Source organism: Argopecten irradians, chromosome 12 (assembly GCF_041381155.1).
Source record: "Argopecten irradians isolate NY chromosome 12, Ai_NY, whole genome shotgun sequence".
Classification (NCBI taxonomy): Eukaryota; Metazoa; Mollusca; class Bivalvia; order Pectinida; family Pectinidae; genus Argopecten; species Argopecten irradians.
This window is the reverse complement of record NC_091145.1, coordinates 7,131,894-7,155,905: the sequence shown is the minus strand read 5'-3', so window position 1 is coordinate 7,155,905 and position 24,012 is coordinate 7,131,894. Positions and strand designations below refer to the sequence as shown.

At 34.2% G+C, this 24,012-nt stretch overlaps 1 protein-coding gene across 3 annotated transcripts in view; it reads left to right on the top strand.

Moving 5' to 3' along the window:
• LOC138336032 (uncharacterized) overlaps positions 1 to 24,012 on the top strand; it is a 95,508-nt gene that overhangs the window by 31,912 nt on the left and 39,584 nt on the right. For all 3 annotated transcript variants that reach the window (XM_069285297.1, XM_069285296.1, XM_069285298.1), the window contains exon 2: positions 5,475 to 6,573. In XM_069285297.1, coding sequence (XP_069141398.1) covers positions 5,475 to 6,573 — 1,099 coding nt within the window. The remainder of the gene's footprint in view (positions 1 to 5,474; positions 6,574 to 24,012) is intronic.

Below are 24,012 nucleotides of genomic sequence, written 5' to 3'. Positions count from 1 at the left end.
ATTAGTTAAGATACTGTATAATTGTTCATATTTGCGAGTGTTACAATTTCGCTTACTTCGCGGATCTATCCAATTTCGCAAAATTTATTTCCTCACAAAATTATCAAAACCATGATTTCACTTATAATTGTCAGTCGTAAGAATGACGCTAAAACGGTTAAAAAGATAATTTGCGACAATAAATCCCCGCAAATCAGTTCAAAACAGTACATCGCGAAAATCTACACCCGCGAAATTTAACAACTATACATCATAAACATCCTATATTTATTACATTATCACATATAATGTATATATACAAATAAGATTATTTACAATAAAGTAATTAATTTTATCAAACAATACACGTGTTATTTCTGATTCAAAAGTCTAGAAAGTACATGTAATTATATCATTATATACCATATTAAAGGAAATATTATTAATATTTCCTTTAATATGGTATATACATTACATGTAACAGCTGTGGGATTTTTCATACATGGCACATTATTGTACATGTACTATACAGTTTGTGGCATCAATGGCTTACTGATCTACTGCTGACAGCTACATATATGTACTGTTTTAGTGTATTTAAATTGGACTGGGTCATATTCAGAGAGATTTTGGTATATACACTGAAAGCTTAAATACTCAGGGATTTGACCTATATCCTATCAATCAATCGCTTGATCAGTGATAATAAAAATGCAGAATGTTATATTGTTATCTACACTTAGCCTATTTACTTATTTATTGATATGTCGAAATCTGGTAGAAGGGTAAGAGGAAAATCAGAATGCATACGCATGTAGTCTTTTATGATTTCAAAAGAAAAAAAACCTACACTTATAGATTTATAAGGTGTTAAAGTGAATAGTTGGGCAAAGAAAATCAGTCTAAATGCGTTCATTGGCCTTCCAAAAGTTCTCACATATTAATACGACGGTCAAGTTCTGCTTACGTTTCCCAGTTCTGACCATTGAAATAAAGAAAAGTTGAAATCATTGAAAGCGAGGCTGTGTGTAAATGTAACCACGGACATAGTCAGTCGGGAGGACGATTTAGGATTCCTATACTTTAAATTAATTTCTTCGTACGCCGACAGATTTTGACGAGAGAATTTATTTTTCTATTTCATATGAAATTATACTGGATACATTCACACCATTTTTACCGACTTTAGCCATCCTTGCCCGACTGTTCACTTTAAATTGTATACACCGTTGTTATAAGTTCAGATATGATTTTTTTCTGGACAGAAATGTGTCAATATCGGGAATCGTCATAAGATAACAAACAACGTTCCTATACAAATTTTCTTGAAAATATGGTGTATTTGTGTATTTCTTAAATCTACCAAATTATCTAGATATTTTCTTGCCAACACTGTAATTAGTGTGAAGAAATTCTACATGTAAAACGTACATAAAAGTGTTGTGTTTTCTGACAATATTGTGTGTTTGGGGACCAGTAAAGCTACAATACACATAATATATATATATATATATATAACTATTTTCCTGACAATAGTCAACATAAACAACAATACATCGCTGACAGACTTGATGGCGAGAGATAAACAAACAATACACACGAACAAGACAACCACTCAAACTACATTCTCCGGCAGATTTTTAACCGGAATCCATTATCATGTTTGTCAATATTGGTTTGTCAGTTTTCCATTTGTCTTAACTACGTACGTAGTCAGTCAGTTTTCTATGTGGCCTTAAAGGCCCACTACCTTTCCGGAGCAAATTTTATAGGTTTCTTAAAAACATTAATTACATAAGAAAATACATATCGATGGCCTAAGATGAGGTTACAACACCAAGCATATGCAAGATTTCCTGCGTAATATATGAAAACTGTGGTGAGATTCGTTTCGACGTTTTGCCGTCTGGCGCAGCAGTATTCAACTACCGCGCGGTAATTAGGACGACGGCGAGAAACATAAGACGACCCGCTTTATGAAAATTAACATTTTATTTATTTTAATTATTTTGTTCAGGAGATGATGATGGGTGTAGTATTAACGGTAAGTTAATAATTTTTGCGACTCTACACAATTATCGATTTCGTTTTACATTCCCATTTTAAAAATTAAAAGTCGTTTCGGAAAGGTAGTGGGCCTTTAACTACAAATATACCCATCTCTATACCCTAAATGCAATGAGAACACTATACCCAAGGTAAAATGTAATATATACAGGTAGATACGTGTGTTTATTGCATATACTTCACAGAATTCTAAAGCAGGTGCGCTGTAAGGTTCGAGACGATTTTCCTACAATTTGAATACAAATGTAATGAAAAGACATAAACTCGATATACCTGATATAAATCTATACAAATAGCATTTATGGCGAAACCTTTTGTAACTATAGCCCAGAAGTTTAGTACTTAATGTTTAATTGAAAACGTGTTTTGATGTAATAAATTATTTTTCCTTCGCTTTCTTAAATTGCCTGTATTTTTATCCATTTTGTTCGCGTGAATTACCTCATGTATAGCTATGTATTACTAATAAATGTATATTTACAGTTTGTTTTCACGTAAACACGTGTATACGTATCAATCACTGTTGTATACTCAATGTTAATTGTGTGTATACAGCTATAAACACGATATTATTACTTATATGTACATGTGTATGTATTAGACATTGACAGGTGCGCGTGGTCCACATGGATTACCGTAAAGTGGACATTTAACGGACTTCCAGCTTACGTACAGTGATGTTTATTTTCCTAGACATATACTTTGCAGCACGGATGCACGTGTATGTTGTATATCTTACGTATACTAATGTATATACAGGTCATAGACAACTGACCATTTGTCATTCAGAATGACCATATAATCCCACTGACCATTAATGTCCAGATGTATAATGACCGACCTATAAGGTATAACATATATTACTATTTAATGTTTTGACACTATTCATGTTTTACGATGTACGAGCTTAGACTCGAACACACTGCCTGTAGGACATACAACAAAACGAATTGTCTCTCATCCAACGATAGCTGGTTTGGACTGATTTTAATTTCAAATATATAAAGAGATATAAATAAATAAATAAATAAAACAAGTAAATAAATAAATGTAACGAAACAGATGTGGAGTCTTACACGTGTTACGTTCAAATTATGTATAATAAAATGTTTTCCTAAAGTCCATAGTGTGATAGAACACCTGTTTTTTTTTTTTTAATTAATACAATTCCATGTTACAACGATGTGTATTGCATGGCTGTTCGGTATTGGTTTTACCATATAGTATTGAGGATGCAAACAATGAAAATATTAGTGACCGTTGGTTAGCATGCCAGGTAGATTTAATCAAAGTTGTATCACAGGGATTTGAGAATGGGCTACATATTATGATGATTGGACCTTCCATAGTGTCCATAGACAATTTTAGAAGTTTGAGTGGCCTAGATAAATCACTGAAATGCAAGAGACGGGAGCAATTCCCCACTTTATACTTGCGTGGTGTACATATGTGCAATGAAGTCAGGAACCTCCCTTCGCGGTGCCCTGTCGAGTGAAAAGTCTTGTTTGACTTTTGACTTATCATTGTTATGTAAAATACAAATTGTTTTATAACAAATATGGCTTAAACTTTATTTATCAACCATCGTAAATTAGAAAATAATCTTAAAATGTGGAAAACTAATATTCCTTGTCATGTCAGCAAGTTTGTTGTTTATTATAACCTCGCTTTCGGCCAGCTTTCGTTTTGTGTTCCAAAAATAGAATAAGGCGTTCTATTTTTATAATTTTTGAGGTAGGTATTCCCCACGTTTTCCTGTCGTTTTAGATAACTAAATCATTGTTATAAAATATTCAATAAACATCTGAAAACCATATCTAAGCATACAGAACAAATTATTTAAGGTTTATGTCCCTTTAAGGAGATAGCACCCACTTTTACAACGAAACTAACTCAAAACTGGTTTGGTACAGCCGAACGCCATATCAATATTGATGTTAAAAGACACTGCTATATCAGAGTTACTTTCCTTCGAATATAGTAACTCCGTCACGAAGGGAAGCAACTCTGATAGGTCAATAATCAATCGCGACATATCGGTGTTATTTCCGAAGATTGCCGGAAATTTCTCCGAGGTGATCCGATTAAGAATGTTCCATTTGTGTACCGATGTTTACGTTGTTCCAAAAGTAGAATCGATCTTATTCACACTTTGAAATTTAGCTAGCGGAAAGAGTATAATTAGAAGTAATTCAGACCATAAAAAATTCGATATTCATTTTAATGTTGAGGCCAATTTGGTATTTTGTAATTCATTTGCATATGGTCATTGTTTGACCCACATACTGTAGGTATTTCTTCATATGTATATTGAATAGTTTTTGACACATTGCTACATGTATAACTCTCTTTAACAAATACACGTAAGTTCTGTTAATGTATAAATGACACCGTTCACAGTAATATCAACCTGTTTACGGATGCTAGAATATACGTGAATTAGTTCTACTATTTCGTTTCATTACGTTATCCAGTGAATTTACCTTTGTGATTACAATGTACGTGTATTGTTGTATTTATCGTTAAATTAAAGCTGAAAATATTTTATTGGTTGTAACAGTGAGAAATCGATTGTGACTTTATTATCATAGGATTTGTACTCTTCCCATGATCCTTTGGTTAACGTTACCTTAAATCGCGAATTCTTTTCATATTGAAATTAAAGAAAACAAGGTTGACAATTAAGTTGATTGTTTAAAGATGCTCCACCGCTGAAAAAATGGTATTTTTTCACTATCAAAAACAGGAGCAGACGATTTAGTATTTTTCTTCAGTTACAAAAGTTACTTACTTTACACCATTACCACCATTGAAAAGCTTTTGATTTTACTTCAAGTTAAAGATATGAAAAATAATTAATTGCATCCCGAAAAAATTCTGTGACACTATATATCTTAAATGAAATGAAAAATGATTGCGCATGCACCAAAGGCTAAATAAATTAGTTTGTGTTATTTTTTATGTTAATAAGGCATATATGTACACGATTAAACACCAATTATTGTTCAAATGATGAATGTCATTTATGCTCTATCGGCGGTGGAGCATCTTTAAGTCATATTTGGCGAGTAAAAAAAGTATTTCTAAATGTACTAAAAATGCACTTGCACACTATTATAAATATTATATATCAATATGACAGCTGGACGACAGTTTAAATCGGTCATGCGTGTATTGCCTCACATTTAATCAACACATTGTACCAATTAATCAATATATTTCTGTACAATATGGTAATTAGGACATACATGCACTGACATACGTTGACATTCTTTAATCATTTACGTATGATCAAGATTGCTGTTATGTGGCATGTAAGAATAGAGTCTTTATCATAGCAGCGTCTTATGAATTTTTTTCTTCGCACAAAATAGATTACTTATTTACTCTTATGCCAATTTCTATTTTTGATTCTTCGTTTTTTTCAGAACGCAGCAAATCTACTGAGAATGGCACAAATGATACGAAAGACACCCAGGTAGACCAGAGGGAAGGGGAGGTAACTGATGAAACAGATCGACCTCCCCCGCTACCTCCCCGGAAGCCGAGCAAGGAGGGGCAACGATGCACACAGCAGTCGTGTTCAGGTCCCGCGCGACAACTTCGTCGTGACGTCACTAGGGATCACGACGGGCCCTCTCAAAGGGAACATCTCGGACACAGTTGGCCGAGACACGGTAAGGGAATGGCGGATTATAAAACAAAATATTCTTCAGAGACAGATATCATGTCAACACACTCACTACATGCCAGAAGAAAAAGACATAATTTCACCAAGAAAAAACATGACCCTTGTATCATCCTGTCGCGCTCATCCAGTACGTCCTCATCTAACGGTTCACTTGACGAGCATGCGTCAACAAACGGAAATGACATCACACCTAGTCCCGACATCAACATGAACCATTTCAACGCGCGTGGATTCGAACTTAATGGGAATTATGTGCAAAAATCAAAAAGTTGTGAAACAAGAAATCAAAATGTTGAATATTTACGCCAACACAGTAACGAAGAAGTGAGGCGTGGTGGTCTTGAGGTGCCCAGTATCCGACACTCTCACAGTGACGCGTCCCTTCAATCACTCCGCTCCTGTCCCGAGATGAGCAGAGGTTCGAGTTATGAGTTCGACATTAACAGTGACATACAAAGTCCGTGTTACGGCAGGGATTACAATGCTCTTATCAAACACATGCAAAAATCACCGTTTAGGAGAAAGGAACAAACGCCTCCATCAAAACCCTTCTCTAGTTTTGACGTTAACGAGGTCGACTCTGTGGCCCGGCGCGAGCGAGCCTCGCGCAGGATGCCCCAGCGGCCGCATTCCATTGGATATTTTGAGAACAATAGATATAACAAAGTGACCAATGTCCGGAGACAGTTGACCGTAGGTGGCCGGATTTCGGACCCGAATCAATGTCATTCCTCACCAGCTTCTCCCCTACAGAAGCGCATGCCCCTGGTGTTGCAGGACGATCCCGGATCTGTGTCCGACCTCGAGTACATCATGGAAAGTCCGCACGAGATGCGGTAAGTCAATATAATTCAATACTACGATGCAATACGATACCATTTAATGCATTACAATATTTATATTGCAATTCAATATACTTGTACATAAACAACACAAATAATATTACAATACAATACAAACACAACAACTATTGTTTAACTTGATTACGTATCTACACCAAGTAAATACTTGATTCAATAATTAAATAAGGAACTAATTTTGACCAAAAAAAATGATGAGTTGAATCTGTACTGCATTCGAAATATCAAAAATTCGGTACAGGTACTCTTTTTTTGTTTGTTGGTAAGTTTTAAGTAAGTGTGAATGCATAGCATAATGTCCAGCAGGAGGCATATGTGTAACGTCGACATATAAGAGTAATTTGTTATTCACATAATAAAGCTGACAATGCAAGTTAAATCATCATATTGTCAGTTACTGTTTGTTCTTTCAAACGGTTTGCAAATGTCCACTGTATATTGAGCTTTTTGGCCATCGTTTCTAAGGAGGTTGGCGGTATTTTTTCATACGCAAACTATTTGAAAGATTTTTTTTCTATCTCAACATGAATGACTTTAATTTGCACTGTCAGCTTAGTACTGTTTATACTAACGAAACACCTTCACTTACAATAATGACAATTGCTAGGCTGTCGTTTTGTATAATGTGATTGTTGAAATTGGATTATGATTTTTCGACTTTGAGAGCAATGTAGTCTCTACCTGTCGGAAAATAAGCCAGTTTATGGGAAAAGTATTAGCTGTGTCTCCAATGATAAGCTCCCTATAAATAATGAGCTTAAGACATTTGTTTTGTCGTCATTGAATAATCGGTAAAGACGAAAAACATTTTGAATCGAATGTTTCCTCCCTTATGCAAAACCCCCTGCTTGAGACATTTGTATCTTTAGAAATTAGGTTACGATCACGGTCAAACCCGTTGTCGATCCCTTTAATACATCGTAAATGTAAGTACATTTGTACATTCACGTACATTGACAATTTGGATATAGAATTTATTTCATATACTCGTAAGTTACGATGACGGCTAATCCCGTTGTCGATCTATTTAAGACATTTGTAATATTAGTGAAATGTATGATTCATCGGGATTACACTATAAAATTAAACTGTTTAAATACGCAGTAAACAAACCAATAAACTGAACAGTAAGTAGACATAGTCTTTATCGAGAACGCCAAGTTGAAATATAGATAAAATGCTAAATTTGAGATCGCTGTATTTATAAGTGTATAATATCTGTATTTGATTTACATAATTCGATGCATCCTCGATTCGCTAGGGGTTACTATCATTGTCGTTACATGTATATATGTGGAATAACGAACGTGAATGTAATCCCTTGAGTATCGAGGATGAATTCGATGACGTAATGCACAAAAGAGCCAACAGGATATGCGACAAAAAGAGCCCATCTAGAGAAAAGCGAACGCAGGATGTTCGTTCTTATGTAGATTTACCATTCGTTTAACAAGCATTAACGCTTCTTAAATGTACCATGCTGATATTCAAGGCGAGTTTTCTATTCTCCATTGAATTTTATTTCAGTTCCGGTCCTTTAAAACTCTGACTGTATACTGTTTAATGGGCGTGATTGAAAATCCTTTCATACGTGCTTTAAAAGTGCAGCATACATAACAGTTCTACTAAGTACAGTTATATTTGATAAACATAGATTTACAGTGTGTGTCCTGCTTTGTTACGTTTTGGTAAAGTGGCATTGTGATGTAATACATGTACGTTTTACTTTTAAAGTATTATCTCTGGCTTGAATTTGTAATAATTTGCACACAGACCTATAAATTACTTCTGATGTGGACTTGAACATGCATCATGGCTAGTCTTAGTTATTATCGTTGATTTGTAGTTTATTGTGTAGCTTGTAACTTTTGATAAATATACGGCAAAATGTACACTCCAGGTAAACACATTTATGCTTTACTTTTCCAGTAGTATCCCTCTTTTAATATTTTCCATACAGGCCTATAAATCATCAAGTGGACTTAAAAATGCATCATGGCTAACGTTAACTATTATTATTGAATCATAGTTGGCTATGTAGCTCGTAAATTTAGATAAAAACGCCAAACACCATTTCAAGGAAAAAAAGTCTACCAAGTTTGGAACGTATTTCTGTCACCAAATATCCATGTTATTTTATGATGCCGTGTTTATATTTTTGTTTTGTCTACATGATATTTCCATGAAATCGAATGTGACATTGGTCTCTTCACATGACCATAAAATGTTTAATGTTTTGAGACTGAGATATAAATTGATGGAATGAAACATGGATTACGCCACACTTTTCCTCAAATATCTCTCAATATTGCCAAGAACCGTGACAGATGTTGGGTACTAAGAAAAGTAACTCTCGTTACAAATGTATGTCCTCATAATTATGTACTGATTACCTCCCTTACTACAGAAACAAGTTGTGATTAACATATACATGTAAATATGGATTGACTACATTGTATATCGATTGAAAACGAAATGAAAAATAAATGTTTTATACAGCTAATTTAGGTATAAAAATGCAATCAAAATACCAAAGCTACTCAATTACTTGCAAAGAAAATTTTTTAGTTTAAACATTATTTTTACTACATAAATGACAATTCTACAGTTTGTTTTTTCTCTTTTTTTTTTCTTTTATTGCTTTAAAGTAAATGTCCAATTACCAGACATAATACATTAAATTACCAATAAGTTATGAATAAAAGAGAGGAGATTTTTAATTATAAAATGTTCATGAATTTGTTATGCCAGGATATACTAAGCATATTAGGCGACATTAGTCTTTCACTAGAGTTTTCTACTTTTTTTTTCTGTTCAGTTTTAAATTACTGTATAGGCAACATTGCAGGTTTCCAAACCGATTGAAAAACGTAGACAATATATATATATATATATACCGTATAATGTATTTTTATAATGATTTTTTCTTCTCATTTTTCCACTGTTTACAGATATGTCTACAAATCTAAATGAAGCCGGTGGTGTGCTCTATTTACGAGAATACAGGATACAAGCTTTGTTTATCAAAAAGTCATGCATGTGTATGTGTAGGTTGACAAAAAGTTATAAAATTAGTTACGTATACTCTAAACTGCAATGTGAAAAAACGTTTTGTAGAAAAAAAATCTTCAGGTAGGAGAGTACGGAATATGTAGCCCTAATGATATTGCTACAACTCAGTGGATATTTATTTATGTGCCAAGTTTCAATGACTAGTACGATGTGTACACTTTGAGGTAACTTCTTATTACAGTGTAACGGTTTTTTTTAATTAGAAGATACCTTATTTATTTAAAACAGGAAATAATATATCTCATTTAGGGAAAAAAACAGCTTGAATTCTCATTAAAATGGATACAAAGAAGAATAAACTTGTATTGAAGATGATTGTAGGAAGAATTGAAGATGATTGTAGGAAGAATTGAAGATGATTGTAGTAACAATGATGGTCATTATCCCCTGTTATTTCAAAATGAACCATTCCAACCTTTGATGTAGAAGGGTTCAATATGTCTTAAAGGGAGAATCAGTAATAAACATTTGTACGTGTTCAGCTCATCCATCTTACAGAACAAACGTCATCTCGGGTGCGAATACTAAATTTGACATCAAAAGTCTGTCAAGATGCTCGTCTTCTTGAGAAGACCGGACTCAACTGATATAAACAATTATGACAGATGTTGCGGTAAAAAAATCATCGCCCACATTGTAATCAAGTAACACAATATTAAAATGATCTCGATATTTCAGAACTCCAACCCACACAGAGCAATCGTCTCGGTTATTTTTAGCAATCTACTGAACATAAATGTCTTCCATATTTCGCACTGGTGATATACCGCGATACCAATTATAGTTTTGAAACGGAAATACAATACCGTTTAAAAACCTCAGGTGTTGCGTCTTTTATTTTTATTCTATACGTGGGAAGAGAAACACCTTACTGATGGAATCTTATCTTCAGTTTCGTATACAGAACAGTAGATTTTTCCCCGAATTACATATATAGAAACACGGCAGATTGGAGCGCGTGACGTGTGACGTCATCCTCATGGTATAGCCAAGGTACCAGACTCTATATTAGAACCCGCATTAATTCAATTATAAAGATTGGTAGTGTGATTATTTTCGAAATCAGGAAAGTGACTTAAGTGTATTTCAGATCGATATTAGAAAATGAACCCTCCCGCTGATACTCTATGAATTATTTTGAGTACATTCTGCTGTCAAATATTGTTCGCCGCATGCATAACTGATCACAAGGTACCATAGGTACTTCTGTACTTCGGTAAAAGTGTAACCTTTCTGTCGTGTTTGACTATTTCTTACACGGCATAAAAAATATATTTCATTGTACGTTCTGGTCAATGTTACTCCTTTAGGAAATATTTCTAAAATAAAAAAAATAAAAAACGCGTAAAGTTCATCTTTGGCTGTACACAGAGCCCCGTTCTTACATAATATTGTAATTAAGAGAGAGAAAACAACTTGTTTGTCAGTCGGAAGGGATTTATTCTCCTAAAGAATTTCTTTGTCTTCAGCATATCACGAGAAAACTCACCAATTAACGTTTTAACGAGTTACCGAATTTGCATTTGTAAATAGAAATAAAAATCGATAAGAAGACTGCAAGGAATGTGAATTAATTCCACTAGTGCACTTAAGCTTGGTTCCACACCAACAACTGATGATGGGAAAATTGCATCGGGTTTAAAAGGGCGGTACACCATTGTTTTGTTTAAGATCTTGAATGATAGAGACAGCGGATATTGTTTGTCATCCATTTACCAGGCATATAATAAAGGAACGACTTTTATTTTTTAAAATCAAACTGTAAAGCGAGTCCTCCAAGCTTACCGATAACATTACACCGATCGTCATTGTTGTAGAGTACTTAATGATATTAGATCACCATTAATACATGTACTACGTTTATCGTCACTTAATGAACAGTTGAATTAAACGATAATTCTAATAAAGCAAGAGGAAAAAACACAGAAATCATGCATTGTATGTATCTTTTGGTCGATTCCTACGAACATAACCAATTATTCTTTTAGCCTACTGGGGTGGGGAGGTAACCAGGTCAATTTTGACTAAAAACAAAAAAGAAAAACGATTTGTCAGAATATGATGGAGCTTGACGTGAAAAGGAATTTTATCAAATATCCTGTCCCATTTCTGTTTCCCAAATGGTGATAAGTTATTTTTTATCAATCTACTGGGAAAACAAATCTTGGGGCCTTTCATTTTTGTATGCTCAAAAAAGGAATTAGATTCAATGTTATAAATGGAACTGCAATGTTATCTATTCTTTAATTTACACATGTGATTACCTTTCTGATTGCATAGGTGAAACCAAGATATTGAAAAAAATGAAGTTGTCCCGTGTTTCTGTGAGAAAAGAAGGAACATGTTGAAATATTTTTCATAACATCACATATGTGAACAACACCTTTATTATACCAATTTTCATTAAAAATTTTTATTTCCCTCCTACACATATCTGTTTATTATACCAAGGAGTTAATTTCAAGACAGATTAATATTTCCCAACTTTTCTTGATTCAAATCATATTTAAACCAAGATCTGAAAACATCCTTCCAGAACTGATTTTTACATTTATTCATACATACATGTATATATTCACTACTACATGTAAATCAATGTTAATGTAAGATGGCTTGCCGTTTCTCTGTAGTTTGGAGTTACCTTCTTATCCAGTTTAGCTTTAAAGAGGAAATAAAAGCATCAATATTAATCATCTTCAAGCCTCCATTCAGATAATCTTGAACTACAATATCTCTCTTAATTTTGTCAGATCCGCCATTCCATAAACATTGAAATAGTATAAGACTCTTTCATATGTGGATATGAAGGATAGGGATATTCTACCCGAGGGTCACAAAATGTAGTAAAACCCGAGGCTTGCCGAGGGTTTTGCAACATTTTGTGATCCCGAGGGTAGAATATTCCTATCCTTCATATCCACATATGAAAGAGTATTTTTCTTTCATACTTCGACGTTTTATTGCAATTTTACAAATATGATATCCCGCCATCTTGAAAAAAATTCGAAGAAATCCACGACTGGAAGTCAATTTTCCATACACGAAAAATTACGTGACATTTTAAACGCAAATTCCGTTGCTTGCATCTTTTATAGTAAAACCAGTAAATTTTGTGAAAAAAAATACTAAAATTTTACCGAGGAAATAGAGATATTGTTGACGCCGTGACGTCACGAGGCTTTATTGCATGGGTAGACATGCAATACAGCCTCAGGCGACATGAGTGTATTGCCCTAGACCAGCCCGTATTACACGTGTAGGTATGAAAAAAAATTGTGTTCAGTTTCTTAATAACATTTTAATTTGTATTGGGAAGAGCAATTAAAACATGATTAAACTGTGATACCAGTAATGGTTTAATAATATGAATCCTACCAATAGGAGTCAAAGACCTCCTACTCCAAGTTTTTATCAGAGATTTCAGCTTAATTAATTTCTTGTCAAAATTCAGTTTTGGAATTTCCTGAAGATTTACGCTGAACTCATTTCTTAAAGCTTGAATCTGCTTCTTCCCCACTGTAAGCTTAGATGTGGTAGAAAAGAATCCTGACTAAACTTTTTATGACCTATCCAAATTACTTCTGTTTTGTCCACATTTATTTTTAACCCAGATTTTTTTTAAATCACCCTGATTCTCTAATTGTCTCTGTTACAGAGTTATTTCTTCAGATCCCGAACTATATATAATGATGTATCATTTGCGTACTGAGATATTATAAAAATTGGAAATCATTGACATCTAATCTTTAACTTATATACATTATGTCTAATTTAAATAGCTAAAATTTCTACACAAAGTAGTGAACAAATATGGAGGCAATTGGGTCACCTTGACGGCAACCTCGTTTAATATAAATAGAAGAAGATAAATTACTACCCTGATTATCCAAAGAATAAACATTTCTATGCAGAGTTTTCACCCAAGATAAAATACTTCTACCAAAACCGAAAACATAGAACACTTCATTAATAAAATACCATGATACGGAGTCGAACGCTTTTTCAAAAACTATCATCAATAACATCCCAGATATATCTTTTTCCTCTGCAATATATCATATACTAACCTTGTATTTACCCCAATATACCTCCCTGAAATAAAACCTGTTTGATCCCTATCTATAAACTTATTCAAAACAGTTCTCATTCTATATGCTATAGTTCCTGATGCAATTTTGTAAACAATATTTAAAGATGCTCCACCGCCGACAAACGGTATTTTTTCACTATCAAAAACAGGAGCAGACAATTTAGTATTTTTCTTCAGTTACAAAAGTTACTTACTTTACACCATTACCGTCGTTGAAAAGTTTAAGCTTCTAATTTTACTTCAAGTTAAAAATATGAAAAATAATTAATTGCATCCCGAAAAAATTCCGTGGCACTATATCCTATATGGAATGAAGTACTGATTGCGCATGCACCAAAGGCAAAACGAATTATTTCATATTATTTTTTGTGTTAATTAGACATATATATACACGATTAAACACCAATTATCGTTCAAATGATGAATAGCATTTATGCTCTGTTGGCGGTGGAGCATCTTTAACAATGATATAGGCCTCCAATTTTCAATAAAATGCTTCGCTTTGTCAGCTTTTAAAATACATGTAATAATACCTTGTCTTTGAGTTACAGATAATTCACCATTTCGATAACCATAACAAATTGATCTAACAACAAAATGACCCATTTGCTTCCGGAAACATTAATCAGTAGTGAAACCATCAGATCCTAGATTTTTTTGGGATGCAATCAATTATTTTTCATATTTTTAACTTTAAGTAAAAAGCTCGAACTTTTTAATGGTGGTAATAGTGTAAAATAAGAAACTTTTGTAACTGAATAAAAATACTTTATCGTCTACTCCTGTTTATGATAGTGAAAAAATACCATTTGTCAGCGGTGGAGCATATTTAAGGTTTCTGTAAAATTACTTATTTCTTCCAAAACATCTTCTTGTTTAGTCAAAACACCATGATCAGTATAATACAATCGATACCGACCCGCAAGGGAGCTAACTCTATAATATGCAAAGACGGAATACGATACTAGAGTGACAAGGAACGAAGCTACTTAAATATACATATGTACGACAATACAATATGAACATGTGCGAGGCCGGGGCGCGGTGTGTATGTCGAGATGATGGAGAAAATACCGACATCTTAACTTGTTGATACATTACCTGTGTATGTTGATGTACCGGAACCGGAAATAGGTAATCTAGCTATTAGACTGATATGACGAGTTTTGCTTTTGTTGTATCAATTTTATTGCCGTGTTTGTACATTTATCATGTTTAGGTAGAACTTTGACGATCCTACACATGCAATGCATTATTTCTTAAAATATTGATCGACAGCGAGGTCGGGAACCAATGGCTAGATCGGCCAGATGATATGCTTTGCTGCATATAGACCGGTCGTATATCGTCTTTTATTAATTACATTATTGTAAAGATAATGTCTTACATACTTGAGAGAGACCAAAGCTTTCGTCCTCTTTGTAACTTTATAGTTGTACCCGAGGCAACATTATCGAGCCTACAAATTGGAGAAAACTAAAAGAAACAACAGAGGGTTTACGTCAAATATATCAAACATCACTAAGATTCCATTACAAACCCACGAGTTAATTACTTAGAAGCACATGGTGTAGTGTTACTACTATTTAATCAATGTTAGAACTTGTAGGGTTTGATTTCATCAGGAGACTTGACCGATGTGATCAGACACATCCTCAGTCATTAACAAGAAACTAAATAAAGATGGAGTTTATTGTTTTCTTTTCTCCGCAACATGTCACGGCATTTAGAGCAGTTTACACTGTGAAATCGATAGGAATTAGAGAAGTGTTTATTTGACCCCGTCCGATGACAGATCGACTCTCTATCAAACAGGAGAGTCGTGTCCCGGCGACGATGGAGCAGACGATTGGCATTGCTGTCAACGTTCAGACGTTGCGATTAATTCGGTAAACTTCGGTTATTTCCGGTCTGTCAACGTACATACGACACAAGTACATGACGACCTAATTAGGTAAACTTCGATTATTTCGGATACTCCGAGCCGGCGACAGGGACGAAATGAGTACATGCCGACCTAATTCGGGAAACTTCGGTTATTTCCGGTCTGTCAACGTGTAGTGACGGCACAAGTAAATGACGACCTAATTCGGTAAACTTCGGTTATTTCCGGAACTCGGAGTCAACGAAAGGCAACCGATGAAGCTGTAATATTCAGACGACGCGAGTATGTGCCGATTTTTTCGGTAAACTTCGATCGTTTCCGGCACTCGGTGTCGACGATGTTGCCAGTTTATAATCTCTCCATTCGGAAGTCCTAAGTTCTTTCAGTATTCATCGAGGTTCGTCCAATGATACTGTATGACTCACATGATGGTCAAAATGTTCTGAAGTAGAAAAGTGACATAAATTTTATCAGAAAATCATTTAACCCAGGGCACAGTTTCACGAACATTCCTTAAATCAATGAAATCCTGTACTTAAAATTCACCATAGGTATTAGACAGGCTGAAGATTTTCCCCTAACTTTTGTAATGCTTTTCTGTGCGGAAATTTGATTTAAGGAATTCCATAAAGTTAAGGAATGTTTATATAACTGGGGCAAGATACTCTTAAAATAGGTTTATTTGATCCAATTTGTATGTGAGGTTTATGAAGAAGACGTACGAAGAATTTGTTTCTCGCAATTACGTGATAATAACTATAGGGACATTTGAAATCAACATTACATACACTTATGTGGTATCTTCATTGATTTATCTACTATTTTCAGCATTCACGTGTATATTTATGATTCTCATGAAATATAGTTGGTGACAGGGTGTTATTAAAAATAACACTAAATTTTATGCACCTGTGTGACTTTTTTGCACCAGTTCGTTGTCGCCATGAAAAATCGAGATAACCTCATTCATTGGGCAAGCAGGTGTTTCTGTTTTCTTGTAACTTTTAAATATCTGAGATTTACATTTAATTCTCATAAGAACAAATACATTGTGTCGTTTGGCAATCAACTAAGTAAGCACTATCTTCTTTGTGTTATGCAAATTTACTTTTACAGTGAAACATTGTTATATCGAATCTCTAGGGACCATCAAAATTTCTTCATTATAAGCATATTTCCCTGCACATATATTACAAACAATTTACAGGAATCTATAATCATAAATTCGTTGTTAGTAGCGTGTTGTTTATAAACTTTTTTTACTGTATTCCATTCGTATTTCGTTAGACATGATTTACACTTATTGATGGTAGTGTTCGTTGTAATAATATTCTTGAGTGAAGGCGATTTTCGTGTTATACATTATGAACACGTAGTTTCTTTTTCATCTTTCTAGGAGTCGAGGACAAATTATATATGTAGATACCATTAATGCGAGCTTCAGGTAACATTGTCGTCTTTTTAATGCTGATACTTACCGCTAGGTGTGTGATTAGCGGCAGTGTAATTACGATTTGATTCAAACATATACTCCGAATCGCGTCTGTATCTATAAATAGCTGCCTCTAGACTTCTCAGACACCCGAGAGTGCCGGAGCTGCTGAGATATTTGGAGCTTCATCGCTAAGCATTTCTCGAAGTCACTTGTACATGTATGTATACAAGGATTGAAGATGTAAGATAAAACAATGGTATCAAACATATTGCATATGTATATACCCATATCAACAATGGGATCCACGTTTATTTACTTTTAGCTGACACCAAATAGTTCTCATAATTCACAATTCTTCATTCACATAACTGCCAATCAGTGTTTACAACATTTGGCAAAGAATATCCAACAATATCAAGAATGGGCGTACTAATATATCACATCATATTGTTCTTTTTTATTTCCATCAACAGTATATTTGCCCAACATTTGGTGTTCTACTCAAATTTAATAACTTTAACTACAGATGGCATGTGTCAGAGATAGGATATATTTCTGCCTGAAATAAATTGTACACAAGACAAACGCAGACTTACAAATAAGATTTAATAACCACGAAATAGCAGATTGACATATAAGGTTGCTATGCAACAGATGGAAACATATCCAATACTAAGGAACGGAGTATAGCAAAGCAGTAAGTTTGCGCCATATTAAAATAAACTAAGCATTGTCTGGAAACTGGATTTCTGTCTCAGTCGAATGTCACCTTTGAACGCAAATAATGCAACTCTTAGATACGATTAAGAACGTCTACATGACAACAAGGATAGATTAATCAACACATTTATGGCTTCGTATTTGTAAACACTGCACTAAGATGGTTTAAGTTTACAGTCAGATTGACCTCTGACCTAGGGACAACTGTACACAACGTAATAACACTGTATGATATAGACACCAATAAGCTTAATGATTTTTCATATAAACATTGTTAAAGTTTGAGAATCGTAGTAGTACTGATGAAGTGATGAATCCAATTTAGTAATCAGTTTCTATAACTAAGTGTAATTTATCATTAAACACTAGATAGAAAACAAACGTTAGGGCATTCAGCTCGAATTTCCATCAGAGAAGCCATTTCAAAATAGGGTACAATTTTAATTTAAAAGCTTGTGCCTGGTCATTATCACAAATGACGTTTTGAACCTTAATTTCAATCTGATCAATCATTGTAACATTGACTTTAGTTTGAAAATTTCTGATCAACCAGCCATTCTGTCGCCCAGACAAAATTGGGCTCAATCTTTGAAACAGATTTCAATTGCGGAGATGTTCCTCTATTTCGTCTTTGCATATTATAGAGTTAGCTCCCTTGCTGGTAGGTATCGATTGTTACGTCATTATTTTGTGAGCGCAATTCACGTCGTTTTCTCCGAAAACTATGGCTTGACGCAGGCAAACATATGACATCACAATCAATACCTCCCCTCAAGGGCAGATAACTCTGTAATATGCAAATACATAATAGAACACGGAACACTTTCTTCTCCGGAACGCTTTGTTTTGATCGTCATGCGCACTTGTAGAAGTCTGCGCAAAAGTACCTTGATATCGTAATGTGTATAACGGTTGTATTGTTATGTTGGTGGTCATTAAAGCATTCAGTTGGCTATTATGTGGATATGGATGCCAACTGGGCAACGACAAATTTAATGAAGTGCTTATATTTAATAGCAATTTTATAAAAGACAATATCTCGAGAAATTTTGCCTTTATGACAAATAAACAATTCATAATCATCAAGGAATAAAATTCGATCTAGTGCAATTCCAACAGGCAAACCATTATTGATAATATATATAATGCATTCTGAAGTCGGATACCTTTTTAGATAGTCGTTCTGAGTTTTTTGACATTTTCCTGTAACATTAATTCATTCAATAATGAAAACGTTCAAAGGGGACATCGTTAAGCAACACGATACCAATACTGTAAAATTTTGACTTGGTGTTGCATCGCGTGTTATTTACTAAGAAACATGCTGTAAGTATCCTAGTAAAATGCGTACACTCGAGTTGATTAAAAAGTCTTATTTGATCTCAAAGCTTACACAGTTATACAAACACACGACAACAAGATTGCTCCCAAACAATGCTTAATTCTGAAATTCGATCATTTCTACTTGTGCCGCCTGTCGGGTCGAGTAGTCGTGCGGAAGCTGGCGACACATCTCCCCGGCATCGCGATATCAGATCTCAGAGCTTTGTGGTAGTGGTGTTGGAGTGGCGGAGTCTCGCAGTGTGGACATGCAGTCCAATCGTGCATTACACGTGTCGCGATTAGAGTAACACCGACTCCTGGCGGGACAACATGATCGTGTGCTTTCATCCGGAGTCAGGTGGTTCCGAACTCAAGTCGCATCAGGAAAATCTTTTATTTTGTGGGAACTACATGAGAGAGTATTCATGACCGAGGCATACTTATGCAGAAATTGGGTACATGCTGTGTTTCTATAAGGTATGTAATGTGTTTGATAATATGGACTTAAACCGTAAAGAACATCGGACCTTCCTCTTCTTTGGTCAGTGATCAATGGCCTTTACATGAACTTACTCGATATACTATGAATACATCAAACGTGTGTACCAATTGGGGTGAAATTTCCTGCATATTCATTGCTTTATTACAAGGTTGGTCATCATCTAGTCATCACAAGCAGTACTGTGAAAACCAGTAATGGTTAACACTATTCCCTTGTATAAATTCTCTATGTATACTAATACAGACATTTCACAATAATGACAATAGTATAAACCCTAAAGGGAAAAACTGAAATGAATTTATCTACAAATTGAATTATAGTTGATGAAGTACTTACAATTAAATCTGCTGTGGTGGAACTAGGTCAATACAGTGTTCATACTTAACTTACCTTTATCGTGTATGGAATATTCTAGTCATACAAAATATGATAAAATTCCTTAATGTACCTTACAACGATAACGACCATTTTGAAACTTGATCTTTCTTCTATTACTGCTCTCCTTAAAAATAATATGCTTTTATATCTATCCTGAAAGAATTATATGTTTTTATCACTAATTTTCGAAACATAATATAATAAAGAGACACACTACTCAGATAGAATATACTTTCATCTCTTACTTTAGAAATATGATACAAAACCTGCCTTGGCGATCACCTCTGTATATAGACCTCCTGCATGTTTGACAAAACCGTTTTTAAGGTTCAAATTAGTCCAATTTAACCTGTGTAGTAAGACAATTGGGCTATATAGACTATTTGTTCTGTATACCTTGGGTGGTCTTTGGCTTGGCTCTATGTTTGAAACGCCTACGTTTACGATGTGTTTTAATTGTTACTAAACTCTGAAACAAAGTAATGCTAGAAACATATTTTTGTAGCTTACCTTAGAAATATATTTTTAAACGTGAATTTAAGATGTGCTTTATTCTACCATGCACACCGGAACGAAAATATACAAGAAAATATGATACATTTATATATAAGTTATTATGTATTTACTTATTATTATAAGTACAATATATAATAATGTTACATTTAGCCATTACCTATAGAAAATATTATACTAAAAGAGTATGGTTTACTTAAGTACTTACTTACCTTTGAAAAATTACCTGTTAGCAGCACAAGCCTTGGTAGGATACCTTTGTCACTTAGCTTTGGAATATGATACACTAGAAACACTACTCTCTAAATACGATACGATTTATTGCAAATCATGAGCAAGCTGCTGATATATGGTTTTCTGTTCACATATGAAAAAACCTCTATTTGTTCAATTTATCATTAAATCTTTAAAACAGGATTTGACTGTAATTGAAATCCTTATGAATCTATATTCTAGTCAGATTGTGAAATCCTAATTTCTACTATATACTATTATCATCGATAAGGGAAGCCAGTATGACATGTTGCGCATTAATTTCAATCATTTTTCTGCTATTAAACACAACAATGCCTAACGCCGCGTTTTATATATGTAGTATTGATTATGTTCCTCAATATTTGTTTGTCTAACAGCCTTCATATTTAAACAATTGTTCCGAATGTTCTATAAGCCCACGTGTGCTGTGCATTGAAGCTTGCGATGATATAGGTGACGTTTCATTAGAAGACGTTGTTATGGCAACCCACATTTCTATAGAAATTTCATAGAGACGAGAATTACTGAATTACTATCAGCAGCTGTACGTAATTGCTTTTAAAAAGAACCTTAATGCTTTCGTTTAATTTTCGAGTGTTATAATTGAAAGTTTAAGTAGCAAAACTGAATCAGAAACGCGTTGCACAATAAGAAGACAATTAATTATAATTTCTTTGTCAGGCCTATTGGCTTGTATATGCTATGATTGTAATTGTGAGCGTAATGATATCATTAAGAATCGAATATTTACGCCACAATGTAACTTTGTATGTATGGGAACAGACAAACAAATGTACAAATGAAGTTGACTACGCATGGTATAAAGGTAGCATCTATCTGTGGTAACACAGATATTATGTCAAGGACGTAAGGCGTGTTTCTAGTGTACTGTGGTTATGTAAACATTTCATGATATACACTGTGATTATCCAACTGCTAACTTTATTTGAATATATTACCTTAAACCATTTAATTTTTGTGGTATATAAATTTTCGCGTTATATTGCTAAAAAAGATTGAATGCGAATTCAAATATTTCAAGAACAAATGTTATAAGTGTATATAGATGTATTATTGTTAGTAAGCGCCATCGACCGCGATTGTGTGTATTCGCAAAAATATTGAAATTACGCGAAATATTCAATACACAAATATAAAGTGGGTTGCAGAATTAAGTACATTTTTATTGAAACAAATCTATTAAAAAATTATTGATGGCTACCTGAATCTTCTCGCCAGTGCAAGTTGTAATATAAATATCATTGTGATCAAAATGAAATGATAATACAAAAAATGTAGACTGTATCAGGTGGCATGTCTGTTAGCTTATTTAAAAAGGAATTACCTTACCCTTTAGAATTAATAATTGTCTGTCTGTCTGTCGTTGGTATTTCTTGTCTTGCCTACCCTTTAGTTTAAGCATATTTCATTAATGCCTACCTGTTATGGCTATACCTTTCTGCCTACTCTACCAATCAGCTAAACCTATGAAGCATGCCTGATGTACTCATTATCGTGTAAGAATATGCAGGAATATATTGTTTATGGAGAGGCAATTTAAATTGACCGCCCAGCATCATGGTTTTTTCAGGATTGTTCTGAAAACTCCTCCGATATACCAACAGTCAATGACTATGGAATTTCATAAACCTCTTTATCGGGGTAGATACTGACATATATGAATACGTTTTTAGACTGGAAATGAAACATGTCCAGAAGGGCTGCCAATTGCCTAAAACTCAAGACGTCTGATTTCAATGACAATCGTGTCCTGATTTACGATGGGAAGTTTCGGATTACAATGAAAATATTAAAAAGCTTCACTTGCCATGATAATGACATAATCAACTACATATTGTTTTCTGATTTTAAAATTAATTTGTACACATGGTGTGCAGTAGCATTGGCTTCCATAGTACGTGTACGATGTAAACACGCGTATAATGCACTTCTGGGAACCACCAAATCTCTTCTTTCTAATCGTATTCCGTCTTTGCATATTACAGAGTTAGCCCCCTTGTGGGTAGGTATCGATTGTTACGTCATTATTTTGTGAGCGCAATTCTCCGAAAAGTATGACGTTACGCTCGAAAACACATCACGTCACAATTAATACCTATCCACAAGGGCAGATAACTCTGTAATATGCAAATACGGAATACACACATTGTAGATACCTTATAAGAACGTTGACGGGGGAATAGACTCACTTATTTATAACATATTGCGTTTAATTAAGCGAGTTCGTTATAAACGTATTTTTCTGTAAAATACTTTATATATAAAGCATAATAGAGATACACAATAAAAGGAACAGGGATTACAATTATTTTTTGTCCTAAACTAAAACAAGAACTTACCGATCGTTTTTCTTGTAATAAGATATTTCAGGAACATATAACGTTTTCACTGAAAAAATAGCTACATTTTGTATAACAGAAACAGCGAAAGCCTATAGTTCCATAATACCCCTATATTTCCTTTATAATGTTTTGTTATTCTTATCATATATTGTTAATCATACGTAAAATACCATTATCATGGTCATATAGGATATGTTGCCGTTCTATCCCTACTTCAGTAGATTTGTATATACATTGTAAGACCAACTGGAAGATCAGATAAACCACAAAATGACCAGATCTATAGTATTATCCACTTGTAGAATACCTTCATTCCGGATTGCCGGCAGCAAGTGCATACTGTAGCCTTATCAATCTATCTTACGGAGGGATGGGTGAAAGAGTGACCCAGGGGTCACACTGGTCCATGCTGAGGTATAGCTCTATCGATCTACCATTGTATTTTCGCCCTTTTCCCTGATATACGATACACCATGTTAAGTACATGCTATCCGTAGGAGATCTCAAGTCACTGACGTGCATAGTCCCGCGGCATGATCCGAAATCTTGTACAACCGGCGTGTTTAGCTGGATAACGATGACTATCTATAATAACCGATACATTTCTCCACTCCGTGGAGGATGGGGATGGGTTGTATCATTTGATCATTACAAGCTCATTCACATACTCTCTCGTGTGTTCATCAGCGTAATGATACAGGGATTGTTCGTCGTGGTGATGACACAACTTATCGCTAAACAATGGCGAACTCTTTCCGATTATAATAAACTTGAGCATTATGCAAATTGCATGGCCAATATCAGTTCGAATATTTTTTAATACGAGTTAAATATCCTGATCTTTTATACCTGATTGTTTTTTAGAAACACGGACAAGGA